Raw genomic sequence first — 15,511 nt, 5'->3', positions numbered from 1 at the left:
ACTGTACGAATAGCGAGGATGGTCAAAACTACACCATTTTTCTCCTATGGTATTTCTCACGGTGAATTTGCTGAATTGAATGCATCCAATTTCATATGGCCCTGGCTCCCTTCTCTTCCTCTCTCTTGTCAAAGAGCTTGAAGCAAATAAATAAGCTTTTCAGTTTGAACATTACTAAGCCACATAAAAATGTCCACGCGTCTATGGAAAAGCTTTGTCATTATTTATTTGACAAATACATTTACTTTGCAGTTAATCACAAAATTTCTCATTACACAAAACAACATTTCTGGATTCCATTTTTGACATGCTTCTCTATTCACTACAGTGAGAAATTGAACATGCCTGGAGCCGCAGGAAAGAGTTAGACCTTTTTCACATTGTTTTTCACATATTTGTCTAATATGGAAAATGCATTTTAAAACCACGGAGAGGAGAGTTTAGAAAAAAAGGATCATTTCGGTTTTAGCCTATAGTGAGACATCTCCAACTTCCCCCAGACCTTAAGGAGACCCAGCAATTACAACAGTAAGGGTTGAGGTTTCCAGATAGATTTTTTTGTGCAGAAGAGCATTCAGCAGGTGAAACATTTTAATATTTTATATGCCATCAGCTCCACATTCTTCTTTTCATTGTGTTTTTTATCCAAAACATCCATGGCATCCTAAAAAAAGAGGACTGCAGTCGTTCTTGGCAGTTCTAGTGCTAGTTGATGGCATCGGGTTTTTATCTGCAGTAAGTAACATGATTCAGTACTGACTCACAAATGTTGACAGAATTTAGATTTATAGTATGGTTTTAATTTAAACTCATGCGAGATTCTGAAGTGCTTTTAGCTTACAAGCGAAATAAGTTGGAAAAACACTTTTAAAGTCTAAAAGACTAATATAGTAAAACTTGGGTTTCCTCCCATAGTCTACCCTGCTCTGTGTATCAGGGAGCATAGCCAGCAGTTTTTACGGTTGGAATCAAAATTATTCCCCAGTTTTGATGCATAACACCAAGACTGCTAAAAAAGAGGGGGGGAATACTTAACCCGGTTCCTGCTGTTTTTCTGTATTTGCACATCAGTGTGTAAGAAGCCTCTTTCAAGCAGAAAATACATCAGCTCATCCATTCTCTGTCTTTCTCCCATCTGTCCTTGTTTCTCTCCCCTTCTTCTCCTTATTTTCCTCTCCTCTTCAGACATGACCAGCGTTCACTGGAGGTGCAAAAAGATTCGGTCCACAAGAATCGCTGTCATGTACTGTTTCCTGAGGTCTTCTCCAGCTTCCCCTACAAAGTTAACGTGACAGCAGTCAATGCCTTGGGGAAAGCCTCGACCACCATTTCTTTTGAAGAGTCCTCTATAGGTAGGATACAGTATATGAAGTGTCACATCTTTGCTCTGTTATGTTTGCTGCATGTAAATAGGGAAAGCAGTTCTATTTTCTGATGAGGTTTTGCTCAGAATTACATGGTTCAAAAGGGACACACTGATATTTTGAAAATGTCTTTTTTTTTTTTCTCTCTGCAGAATATTGAGACTTATAATTAAAGTTTACAGACAGTTTTTTTTTTTTTTTCCTTTTAATTTGAGGGACAAATGTAAGATCCTTTCCCACACAGATTGACAGATATTTGGCAAAGCAATAAAAGGACAAAAATGCTGAATGTCAAGGCATTTATTTGAGGATGCCAACCAATGCGCATTGTTAATGCATTTGTTTGACCACAGATGACTGATTTCATTCACTTCTGGATCCCTTCTGAGATTTGCTGCACACACAGTAATGGTCAGTGGCGGAAAGACAAAGAAAATTGAAATTTCAATGGCCAAATAAATGTCACCCCTCTGAAAAGAGAGTGCACAGCTTTTTTTCTTTAACCAACAGCATAGTCCATTAGCGAGAAACCCACTGACTGTGCACTCATGTCCTTACCAAAGGCAATAGATAATAAACACTCTACCTCTGAAGCTTTTCAGCAGCAAACAGTATTTAATTGAGGCTTGGACAGGATGTGACAGTCATAAAACAATGGTCTGGTTTCTTACTGAAATGTGCCAAATCACCCAAACACCAACTGCCATACAGGCACAATTTACTCATATTTAAATGCAGCCTCTTCATTAATTATTTTCATATGGTAAATAAATAGTTTGAAAAAAAAAAAGTACAGTTTGGATTGTGATGTTTTTGTTCACTCAGTCTGCAGAAGGCTACATAATAACAGCAAGACTGTTAGAATTTATAGCGACTCAGCCTGAAAAGCAGTGAAGAGGAGACATTCATTTTAAAGAAGAAATGAGGAGCACTTTGATAGATAAGGGAAGTGCTGCCAGCAGTCCTCAGCTCTGTTGTATTGCTTAGTGTGATTTGGCTGTGCGGGATGCATAAACACACACAGACACCAATGGGTCTGTGACTGATTGTGTGAAGTGTGTCGGTTGAGAGGGTGAGGTATTGAAAGCGTGTGCGTATTTGTGTGTGCGTGCATGCATGTGTGTGTGTTTAGGTAACCAAATGAGGCAGTGACATGCTCTGCCAAGCCCTGGACACAGGACTCATGAAAATGCTAATGCTAGCCGGATTAGTGCCTTGGCTGAGGAAATATTCCTAACCTATTGATGATAGCAAAATACCCCACTGCTCCTTTCTTTTCCTCTGTTTTCACTTTCATTCCCGCATGCCCTTATTGTGACTTTGTACTTTCTCTGCTCTTCAGTCCAATTTTTCTTTCTTCCTCTTCTCCTCTGTCTTTGCTATCATTGGTCAAATGTTCTTAGATAAAACATCATTTGGGTGACAAATGTCTTTAGTTCACGCAAATGTTTTGAGATTGATTTCTCCAAGTTTACTTGACCAAGTTTTTTTTTTTTTTTTTCTGCTTATTTATTTTTCTACTTAAATTGCAGCCAGCAGACAGACTGATTTATTACCGTCACATTTTGGAAAGTTATATGAGTATAATTTACGTACTCTGGTTGGTTTTTACAAGCTAAAGTTTGCTTCTTTTTGCCTCCAGAACAAATAACACAATACAGCTATTGTCAATGATCACACAGAGAGAAGAAGTCTGTCTTTTATTATAGAAAATACTAGTTGAAAGGCCACAACTCGGAATTTGTTTTTGTTTTCAAATTTATCAAAATTAGCGTAGATGACATGCCCTCTTCCTTTCTGTCTGTTTTTTTTTCTTAGTTTTTTCTTTGTATCTGTTTCATATTGTTTGTATTCTCTCACCCCTCCTTTCTCCCTTCCCCTCATCGCCTCTGTGTCCCCGCATTGTTAAAAGTCTCTCTCATGCCATTCTAAGTTGTAAGTCACATTCATAGTCAGTGACAACGAGGCAGATCGTAAATAAATAAAACAATTTCATGCTTCCTGGTGCATTTCTGAATTCTGAGTGGGAGTAAGACGATTCTCAACTGTCCTTGTTCATCCGACCAAAGCTGGGATGAAATTAAATGAGAAGAGATTATGTGTGTCTGTGTGTGTGTGTTTGTGCGCGTGTGTGTGTTTGTGTATCCTCCCAAGTGCGTGCATATGTGTACACTTAAAAAGAGAACCCTCAAGCAAGATCCAGACTCATCAAGTCATAACTTAAAGCTGTCTGGTCTTATCTAAGTGTAAAGGCTTTTGCAGTTAAAGCATTTTGGCTTACAGATAAAATGTATATGTCCACTCTGACATTAGTCCATTGCTATCAGTCAGCAGTACTGCAGTACTACATTCATTCACTGTGATTAAAATAAATATAATCAATTTACTTATTGACAGTTTAACATAATATTTAATAAAGAACACTCTGGTGCTATTTACCGTTGTTTACAGTTTCTCTTAGAGCAATAAATAAGTCGCACAAACTTCCATAACAAGCTGGTTTGTTTTTTTACGATTATTTGTTTAACAAAAACAAAAAAAGTCACTTTGTTGTGACATTTGGCTGATTCATCAAGTACTCAAAACAATCTGAGAGCTGGGCTGAGGGTTAGAGGCTGTTGTCAACAAAGAATGCACAAATTACTATCTAACAAAGTACAGATAGACATAATAAAATAATGCAAAAAATGATGTATCAATAAAAGTAGGATGCTACAAAGTGCAATGGAAGCAGAATAAATCACGAGATACATGAAGCATGTGACTTAAGTCTGCTTCCATGAAGACAAACAAGAAATGCAGTAGATGAAAACATGAGATCTCTGAAGTAAGGATGAGCCTGGAACCTTCCTCAAATTAAGAATTAAAGCAAATATACTATAAATAGTGTATTTTCAACATGTTTTCTATATGTTTTTTTTCCACCATGTCAGGTTTGTCTTATTCATCTTTAATCTTGTTTTGCCCTCTTATTCTGCAATACACCCAGTTGGAGAATTTGCACCAGCAGCTGTTTATCTCTTAATATTTCAGCAGTGGATGGAAAGCACATTAATTCACATTTTCCATTTCCCTGGTTTTCTGAAGATAAAGTTGAAATTTAAACTTAATGTGGGTGGGAATTTAACTAGCATTAAGTTTGACACTTACAATAGCATATATCAACTTTAATAGATTTGGATGAATTTTGCTATAGGCACTGTGTGTGGAATGGCTGCGTCGTGGTGAAACACCAGTCAACATTTTTGTTCCGTTTTCCTTTTTAAGATATCACTGCAGATCGAAATACTCTACTTCTCCCCAATTTTTCCATTTTTTCAAGTGCACTGTTAGACGCTGTTATCCAGTACCTGAATAGATGTCTACTTTTTTGTTCCTTTTGAAAGGCCATTTATTTTAAAGAAACAATGGTGTACTGTGGGAACAGGGGAGAGAGGAGCTACAGCGGTTTAGATGTCTTTTTTTTTTTTTTATCATGCAGTCACACCTGGAATGCATTAAGTGAAAGAACTAGATGACATATAATAATGGTTTTAGAAATACTAATACTAATCAGATGTTCAACAAAAGGCCTGGATGTACTCAGACATGCATCGTTACATTCAATTCTACATGCAGATATATCTTTTGCAAATCTCTTACATTTTATTGCTTGACTGTTGCACAATCGTAGTCACCAGTTTCAGCAAGAAAGATTAGCCGCTCTTCCTACTGCCCTCTCATCCCATTTTCAGCAGCCAGCTTGTATAATGGGCTCATAAGAAGCTGTTTGAAAGATTAGACTTTTATGTTACAGTATACCTATTCTTTTGCATCTCCAAAGAGAAATAATGGGCTAGTGTGACTGTTGCAATGTGACACTGAAACGAAGAAAGAGGAACAGTGATGTGGGCGCAATTTTGAATGAACAGAGCCAAGGGAGGCATGACAGACGTTTTCAGGCCAAGCATGGACAGGCACAACAATATGATCCTATAAAATTAGACCCTTATGTTCATACTTTTTTTCTTTAGTTGATGGTTTTTTTTATTATTTTTTATTACTAATCCTATATTTGCCTCTACTTTAAAAGACATTTCATGGGATATGTACTCTATGTGACATGGTGTTTTGTTTGTAATAATTCTACCGTATTAAGTTAGATGCTTTACTGTATGTTAGTTGGTAATTATGCACTTGCAGAACAGAATCTGTCTTGATTCATATCTGCCTGTGACATTATTTTAAATTTGATAGATACTGTGAAAGTCCTTGAGCCCTGAATCTTTTCTTTATTTTCTTAAAAAATGCATCGGTCAGTGAAGTCACTTGTTGTTTTAGTGGATCAAATGGATTTAAGACTAAAACCTTTCCTTCTTTCAGCTGTAGCATTTATAGTGCGTGGTCAGGCTCCAGGTGCCCTCTCAGAGGTCATCAAAAGAAGGATGTGTTCATTATTGATTCAACACAAAACTAATGCTCTATGTTTTAAGTCAGATGAATACTTTAAAATCCTTGGGGACACCCCACCCTGACAGACTTTCTGTTTTGTTCCGTGCTTGCACGCTTTTTCTTACTGTTGAACAAAGCCGATGTGGACAAAAAGGAGAGGAGAGGAGAATTTCTGCTCTCTGGTCTCCACTGACTTTGCGTTAGTTTCACTCCATCAGTGTGAACCTTCTTTCTTCCTTTTGTCCTCCCTTTCCTATTTCATCGTTTTACACGTTTACACGGAGAAGGTCACAATGAGATTACCATCTCTTTGTCAAGGCAGAATGCTGCCTCTCCGCTTTTATCTGTCTTTTATCGACATCTGTCTTTCAATTTTTTTTAATCATTCTGTCTTTAAAAGTCAAAGTGCTAGCTCAAGAGATATCTCTCTGTTTTCTGCCTGACTGCAGTTGCCTGTGTGCTCGTCATGTGTGTTGCTATGCTTTTTTTTTTTTTTTTTTTTTTTTTTAACCTGAAGTGCTTTCATTTCCTATTGTACTTCATGGACGAATTTGTCCAAAAAAAGGGTATCATGTAGCCAAAGTAACAGACATATTGTATGTGTTCCCTAGTGGAAGTGATCTAACAAATACTGGATCATTTATTATATTCATGTCTCTGTGTGTCTTTCTCAGAGGACATGTATTCATACACCCATTTATACATGTCTTTTCACCAGTGACTGGTTGTTTCTCATTTTCTCTGTTGCTTCCATTCCCTCAAACAATCAACAATAGGTTTCTATGTTCTCCTTGTTTTTTTTTCACTTGTAAAGTAACAGACTTTTTTTTTCTTCACCTATAAAGGAGCAGACATTTACACAGCTTTCACAAAATATGGCAATTTGTAAGAGAAATGTTTAAAAGAAAGTGGTCAAAAATTGTTCAGGCTTTAATATTTTGAATTTAGGCTCCAAACACTGAATCCTACAATTCCCATAGTTTAACTCAAAAACATTTTTCATATAGGTGTCATTTAACAGGTCTACTGTTAAATGACATGGTTGTTTACATACCATACCTTCAGTTGTCACAGGTCTTCTGTTAAAGATTTGGAGTCTAAATACTAACTTGAGATAATCCCAATGATATTATAATGGTTGTCTTCCCAGACTTTGGAAATGACTAAACTAAACTAACGTTTAACAAATTTTTCTTATCCACAGTCAAACCAGACCCCCCAGAGCGCGTGACTGCAACTCCGATCCGTTTCAACCCTCGGAGGCTGGAGGTATCGTGGCACAGCCCTTCCACCTGGCCTGACATTGACAGTTTTCCTCTGAAATACTTCCTTCGATACCGGCCACTCATCCGAGAGCAGTGGCAGCATGTGAGTACTGCTCTGTGTGTGTGTGTGTGTGCGTGTGTGTGTGTGTGTGTGTGAGTTTGAGTGAGAAAGAGAGGGAGAGACAGAGAGAGAATTTGGTATTTTCTTTAGACTGATAACTGAAAGCACTGAGAAGACATAAGACATACAGTATAAAGATCTATTAGTATATCATGTAGATTTATACTGTATCATTGTATCATTTACAAGGAGTCAAGATGCTCTAAGAATCCAGTTTAGGAAAAAGTTTTATATGATGGAGCCAACAACAACATATGCCCGAATTTCACAATATAATAAGAGCAGAAACAAAGGGGTTATGAATGGTCAAGAGTGTTGGTTCAAATAGGTCTCCATTACCAAAGGCTGTAAGTCAACATTGAAAAACACCTGTTAGAGTATGATTCATTATTTGAAAACATCTGGTAAGTGCTTATTATTTCTTTTCTGGAAATGCGGTTTTAAAGAAAAAGACTGGCTTTCTACGTATTTCAGATTAAGTTTCACCTCATTGCAAAACCATTTCTCTAAAGGAAATGATCAGTAGTATTGGCCAAAGTAAATTAAAGTGGGCCTATTTAAAGAAAAAATATTCTTTGTCCAGAAACTTGCCTCAGAGATAAAAGTTAGTTATGAGTGAAATGGTCCAACCTGTAGCTATTTAAGTCAGACGGACATAATCGTTCAGCTGCTTTGGTATACACTATGTTATTGTATCTGACTCTTTCTTGTGGGTTCAGCTCCCTAAGGATTTTGTATAGTAAAAGCATATGTGTCCACTATAGGATTTTGCACCAAGGTCTAATGTTGCAGGACTATTATCATGCACATCAATGCTTACAGAGGTGTTGTTCCAGGAATTTGGGTTACGGACCCTCACATTGAAGCACACACACACACACACACACACACACACACACACACACACACACACATGATTTTTAGACAAATACACCTTTTTCTTTTTAGATCTTTCTTCTAATACTTACCATACTTTTAATATAGGTGCTTTGAGACTGGAGGAAGGTTTTCATATCTCGTAGAACCTTAGTAGGAAGTTCCATTTTTGTGTGTCTATACCACAGGAACAGAGGACTATAACAGTTCTTAGAGCGCTGTTCTAGGGGACTTGATTACCTCCCACTTTCGAGTAGTTACTTTTTCAGTACAATAGGAACCATGGGTGACATACATTTACACTGATTTGTCATATACTAATTTCAGCCAATTCAGTACCAGCTACCGGTATTTCTGAAAGTTAATTTAGTATTGTAAACAACAGCTTTAGATATGGAAAACCACTCACACAGATGGACCAAAGACGAAGTCCGGGCTGACTACATGAGAAAAGGCCCTTAAGAATTATAGTCCTATTCTACTATTTTTCTCCCAACTTTTTTGTCTTTTCAGCCATTTCCTTTCTTATATATATGCATATCATTTCAATCAGTGTTATTATTTTGTGCCACTTGGTATTGTTTGCAGGTAGATCAAAACAAGCTGAACTAAAGATGTAAATGCACCTGAAATGATTAAACCCTCAAGACATCCTTGATTTTTAATTCTCCCCCTAATTACACTGCCTCAGACCCTTCACAGCAATGAACTGTGCTTATTGTTTTTTTAAATGAGCAACAGAAAAGTGATTACAAGAAATTAAAAGTATTGATTTAATGTTGTAGTGATTTATCATTGTATATGAATCATGTGATTTATCAAGTGCAAAGATTTGCTGCTTCTACTCGTTCCACCTCCAAACTCAGTGTCTATAAGGAAAATAGATCCTTAAAATCCTAAATGAAAATGAGTTAGAAGGTATTGTCTGAAAAACACCTCTGCTATATATGAGACTATATCTTTCTGTGACACAATCACAAAGAGCAGTTGAATTAAAGGAAGTTGTAATAGCCTCAGATCTTTGTAGCTTAGATTGTTGACAGACCCTCTCAGTTTTCCTTGAACCATTTACCACTAATCAATCAATACGTGAACTCATGCCTAACGTTAAAGCTGGGAACCCTTAAGTCAATATTTGGATTGGACAAGAACATGTAATTTGGAAATGACTTAAATTCAGTCGATGACAGCCGACAGTTGCAAGGTTTTCTATGTTTGTCATGTTCCTTGATGAATGCCTCTGGTTATGGTTGTAATTGTGTTCTCAGGCCCACAGTATGTGCGCTGTATGGTTAACAGATAAATTACTGATTTTTGCAAGTGGAGTTATTTTTGTTCAGAACTGGTCTAGTTCATTTCTTTATGGTTACGTCAGCGTATCATTTGCTAAAAGTCTAAAATCTATAGCCTGGCTATGGACGTCTGAACCATGCACCACATCTTTGTCAGGTTTGTCAGCTATTCAAATAGGCAGGTGTTGTACTGATTGAAGGCTTTTTTCCCAGTTGGAGAATGAACAGAGCCTATCGCAGCTTTGAGGGTTGAGAGTTAAAAATTCCACATCCACATAGCCACATGATGCCTCTGGATACTGCCCTTATAGCTGATGATTCCTGAATATACTGTAAAACACATGCAGAATGCATTTGGATTTAAAACTGCCAAGCTGTGACATAAATCATTAAGTGGATTTTAATGAGATTACCAAAATACAGTTTACTTGCTCCACATACTGCATATGCTTCATTTATTTATATCCTCAAAGGTTAAATATGAGTTGCAGCAGCTTATATTGCTGAGGAATTTACCTTTAATGTGGTTAGACAGCAGAGCTGAGTGAGAATGTCTTTCACGTGTAACATTTTGAAATGTGTTTTGAGTCAGAAATGAAAGCAGCAATGTGATCAGACAGGACTTTATAGGAAACCATCCAACCTCCTGGGGAATGAAGGGATAACTGGCCCAGATACTTGGAGTGATGGGGATTCAGACGCAAAGAGGAAAATGAGGAAAACTTTAGCAGTAGAGATGAATGGAGTGCAACAGAGAAGGGGAAAAACATTAATGGATTGCAGACTGTGGCTGGAACACTAAACAGAAGGAAACTATGTACTGGATATACATGAGGTAGTCATTTATGGATACATGAGATCTTTTGGACTAAGTTAGTCACAAAGGTGACTGGAATAGAGACTACATAACTAGGGATGAGCAATCGAGGCAAGGAAACTTTTGAAAAAGATGTGTTGCTAAATAGGGAATGTGAGTCTGAAACCATGTTACTTTATGAAAACTGAAAGAAAGATGAATGGTGTGAGCTATGGAGAGAAAATAGAGATTGTCATGTAGAAAGGCAGATGATTAGACCTATGAAGCCTGAAAAAGAGAAAGTGTGAGAGAAGCACTAGACGCGAGTGTGAAAGTGAAATTTCATAAGGTGTAAGTTAAAAAATGTTTCAGGTTAAGCCCTGAAACAGTGGAAGACGTTGGTAAATAGAGAGAGGGAAGGACCTAAAGCAAATAAAATATTACTTTTAAGTGACATACCTACAGATACAAAGGCAACTGACAATTATTCCCACATCGAGTAAGAAATAAGACATACATAAGTCAAGAAGGCATACAGCAAAAATGTAAGCCTACTGTAGATCAGTTCTATCATTTCTAATGTTATTGTTACAAGTGTGAGTTTCTTAACAAGAGATTATTTTCTTTTGAGGAGAATGAACTGTAAGTCAGGGAGGGCAAGGAATCTAAAAAAACGTTCTCCATAAATACCACATATAACAATCTCTGCATCAGTTTGTGAAACTAGAAAACTGTACATTTTTTGCTGAATTATTAAATGTGGAGAGTCCAGAGATTGAAATGAGACCAAGGAGTAATATTGTATGTAGTATTTGTAATGACTGCTGATGTATTTCTAAATTGTGATATCTAGTTACATTTGTTAATCGAACATATCAAAGATAACGGTCTGGAAAAATACTTGCTTTGTCGTTAAGTTGCATTAATGTGTGACTGGTCCGGAGAGAAGAGGCCAGAGCGAATGTGTGTGTCCACAGCTCCCTCACAGCTCGTTGTTGTTGGTCATTGCCAGGTCTGTTGTCCAGCCACTGTTACCAGTGTCCTTTAATTTCAGTTATCAGTTTTACAGTGAAGAGGAGGAAGCTGGCCTAAGGGTTGTTTTCTCTCTTCTGGGCATGTCATGTGTTTTAAAACATATTCTATCATATCTATATATATCATATTAGAGGCACCTTGGAAGGTGTGGTCTGCAATGGGATTTTGTTGATCAAAGGTCCTGATGGATTTGCATTTATAGAGTGTGGACTCAGTTGTCCTGCTGGCTGGAAGTGTGTTATGCAGCATACGCAGTAACTTCTTGTGCTGGCTGTCTGTTTGATCCTACATAAGACATGATCCTACATGAAAGATAAGATTTCATGATGTTGTAGACAGTGAAATGGGACCATGTGTCCTTAAAATCCAAAGTTTGTCAAGATAAAAGAAAAATCATCTAACAGACGTGGGCATGTTCTTGTGGAGAAAGCACATGTGCATATCTTTATTTAAAGAAAAATAAATTGTTTCAGGATGTCCGTTGTTGAAATAAATTTATTGATCTTTGTTATTGTATTGGTGCCTAGTACGGAGTCCCTGCTCTGGGGGGGGGGGAAATAGCAACTGAGGTTCAACGTGCTAAGTCTCAAGACATTTACTGTAAAAGGAAACACACACAAATAGTGTCTGATGGTGGCGTCTTGACTTCATCGCTTGGGGACGTTCAATGATACACTGCTATCTTATTTCCTCCATACATTAATACTCCTTAAAAGTGTCTACTTTTTCAAGCTTGCACATCCTGGCCACCATACGATAACTACTAGGTTTTGATTGATGCAAATCAATTAGTGTTTTGCACTAAAGTGAGTAATCAAACAGGGTTATTTGAGCCATTAATATGCTTATCGTCCACTCTATAAAGCAGATAATATCTTTCCTTTAGGCTGTACTTGCAGAGAGGGGGAGCTCTTGAGTCAGGGAATTTCTCCATGACACTTTGCGTGTTATGTTTGTATTCTAATCTAGTAAGTTAGAGTTAATTATAAAAGATGCTAAAGACTCAACACATGAAACTACAGCACATCTGTATGCCTTTAAATGGCCTGTGAATGCTTCTGTTTCCCTCCTGCCTTCTGAAGCAATATTTCCTTCCCACTCTCACGCTAGCTTCGCTGAGATGTGAACGCAAACCCTCACAGCAATTAAAGCAATGGTCCAGTAACTGTGATAAGAACAATTTCAGATTGCTCAATATCCTCTTTGTGGTTTGAAACTACATCTGCTACACTGTAACTGCCCTTTGGGGATGACGCCGAACTCCAGACAACTGAAAACACACAAGTTTTCATGCACACACTCTCATGCAAAGAAGTGCGCATAGTCACACAGAAATGAACACACGCACATGCACATCTACAACACTTACAGCAGCGTGTACAATCTTAAATGCTGGTATGCATATAAATTAATACATATACACAAACATGCTCATACACATGTGCATTCTTGCTCCTCAAATTGCAAAAGATTAATGCTCATGCAAATGCAAGTATTACATGGATACACAAGTGTACATGTGGTAAAGTCAGTATTACGATAACAGATATTTTGCACAAGATCACACTGTAAGAAATCTCATTACTAATTTCTAATATAGCAAAAATTCTCATAAGTGAAAGTCTGCCTGAGCAGGGAGATATATTCAACTTGCTTTCAGGGCCAGTGATTGTGTTTCATGAATTTTGTACAATCACTGTTGTTTTTCTAAATTGTAGTGTAGCCAACCTTTTTCTTTCTTATTAGCAAAATTATTGAAGGAAGTTGGAAACAATCTTATATACCAGAAGCGTTTTCATTTGTTGTAAGATAAGAAGGCTAAGAATTGCTTTTTGTAACTAATACAAAGACACTCTCTGTATATCTGCATGTAATTACCCACCTACAGGCTGCCTGTGCGTTGTCATACCCACACTTACATACAGACAAGGTAGAGGGCAGAAAATTAATAACAGTACGAAATAAAATTTTAATCATGTAAGAGGCACAAACACATAGGGGGACACAATAAGTCCACAGCTGAAGTAGAGAGGAGAAGTGGACTTACATACTTTAATTTAGTCTTCTTGACCAATACAGCCTTAGCCTCTCATTCATTTATATAACATTTTTCCCCTTTGTCCTCCTCTCTGACAGGCTGCATCCTCCCTCTTTCATCCATCTCCCTCACTCAGCCCTCACCTCACTTTCTTTGTCGCCTTTTCTCCCTCTTGTCATCTCTTTTTTCAATGTCCTTCCTTCGCTCTCCCCTTCTTTTCCCTTCTTCAGTAGTGTTGTACTTTGCTATCAGTCTCCTCCGATTTCTCTCTGTGTTTGCCAAAAATCTCTCTTATCCTTTGAGCACTTAGATAAATCAATAGTGAGTCAGGAGCTCTGTGTTTGTGTGTGTGAGAGAGAGATGGTAAATAGATTCACACAGATGTACTGTATTTCTGCATGTTTGTGCATTAACATTTTCTGTGCATCATGGCAAAGGAAGCAGAGATTGACACTGGATTTGAGGTTATTCCAGTCAGTCCGACATTGAACATCAAGCAGTGGCTCTGATTCTCTCCACTTTTCCTTCATTTTCACTTTTTTCCTTCCTCTTTCTCACTGTCTTTATATCCCTACCAGCCCTACCTATTTGGTTCATTTTCATTTCATTTTCACCTTCCCATCCCACTCTAACACTAGCTGACACTTTGCCCTCTCTCAGCTATGCACAATTTTTTACCATCATCCACTTATGCGTTTGTCCATCTAGTCATTTATCCCTCCATCCATGCATTACGTCAGCTATCTAACCATCTATCCCTGAAGCCACCCATTTGTATCTATGGCTGCAAATGATAAATGTTTAGACCTTATTTGTGGAAAACATCCTATCTTAAGGACACTGCCATAGACAGATCATTTATCAAAAGCCATCTCACACACACACACACACACACACACAGTGCAGATGCAGCATTGTCACATAAGAAAGTCATCATCATTTACTTCTGCTGTCAAAATACATTAAATTTGAATTTTATTCTTTATAGCTGCACAAACATATACACAGAGAAATGCATTGTGGATCTGATACAGTTTTACAAATTGCACAGTCTGTTGGCTCTTTGTTTACTTTTGACAGAAATAGAAATATACAGTGGATTCTTTTGCAAAATCAGATTTTTTCTTTTCATTGTATTATCCATAAAGGCAGTAAGAAAAAAAAAAACACATGTATGGAATTATAAGAAAGCAGCTAAAAGGGTAGAAGAAAATATAAAAAGTGACAGAAAAGAGAGGCCTACATAAAGCAGTTGCTCTTTCTGTTAAGCACACTTGAGTTAAACCACATATGGAAGAAATAGCTTATTCTGCTTATGCTTACTTTTCTCAGATTGTGGTATCCCAATGTTTTCTATATGCTTTTCTTTGAAGGTCTAACTGCATAAGGGTGAATGAAGATGAATGAGGCAACTGGCCTCTCATCTGCTCTGCCTCTATTGATTTCTTTATCACCATGTCAGCTGTCATACACACTCCTATGTGCCAGTAGATGCACATGCACCACACTGACATCGTCTTAGGGCTTTTGTCTCATGGCCAATGAGTTCTGATAGAGTCAACATAGCACCCAACAAAGAAAACATGGAAGTTACCAAAGCTTGATTTGCTGTTTTTTGGGTTTTTTTTGTTTTTTTTTTTGGCTTCCTGAAATTGTTTAATATAAAAAACTGCATATCTTGAAAAGTCTGTGTGTGCAGCCATACTTTCTTAAGGCATTTATGAACAACTTTATTGCCCAAAGGCAGCAACTTCCAATGAGCAAGGCCAGCTGCCATTGAGCAGCGCAGCTGTCATCACTGAAGAGTGTTTCAACTGGTCTATGGCAGTTTCAGCACTCATCATGTCCTGTCAGCTTCAGCTGTTATCATTGTATCAGTGTGCAGTTTGTTGTTTTGAGTGAGCGAGGATTCGATTTGAGGCTTTGTGACATTCAAATAAGAGAGGTGCCAGCATTTCCCACTGTTCACCATACTCTAGATAGCTGCTTTGATTCATGATTTTTCTTCATCTTCCTCTGCCAGAACTGACAACTTCATGAGATATGATGGTACACACCAAATGAATTATCACACCCAGGCTTCTATAAAAATTAGAGGTATTTGTTATTTGTCTTATGATTCGGAATTAATTGGCAAAAAAGTGCATGATTTAACAGCCAATTACATGTCATGACTGAGTTTCAATAATGTTAATGTTACGGGTCCCAAAATGGTGACGACGCAACAAAAATCTGAGTCTGGAAAACACTGGAAAACACAGGTGAAATGTAGCAGCAATAAGGAAACGGAGCG

The 15,511-nt window shown here is 37.5% G+C and overlaps 1 protein-coding gene across 4 annotated transcripts in view; it reads left to right on the top strand.

Annotated features, from left to right (window-relative positions):
* cntfr (ciliary neurotrophic factor receptor) overlaps positions 1-15,511 on the top strand; it is a 204,246-nt gene that overhangs the window by 164,485 nt on the left and 24,250 nt on the right. For all 4 annotated transcript variants that reach the window (XM_026298385.1, XM_026298387.1, XM_026298384.1 and 1 more), the window contains 2 exons: positions 1,186-1,352; positions 7,000-7,163. In XM_026298385.1, the coding sequence (XP_026154170.1) occupies positions 1,186-1,352; positions 7,000-7,163 (331 nt within the window). The remainder of the gene's footprint in view (positions 1-1,185; positions 1,353-6,999; positions 7,164-15,511) is intronic.

Source organism: Mastacembelus armatus, chromosome 12 (genome assembly GCF_900324485.2).
Source record: "Mastacembelus armatus chromosome 12, fMasArm1.2, whole genome shotgun sequence".
NCBI lineage: Eukaryota > Metazoa > Chordata > Actinopteri > Synbranchiformes > Mastacembelidae > Mastacembelus > Mastacembelus armatus.
Note: the sequence above shows the minus strand (reverse complement) of the source record. Positions and strands in the feature narration are given on the sequence as shown.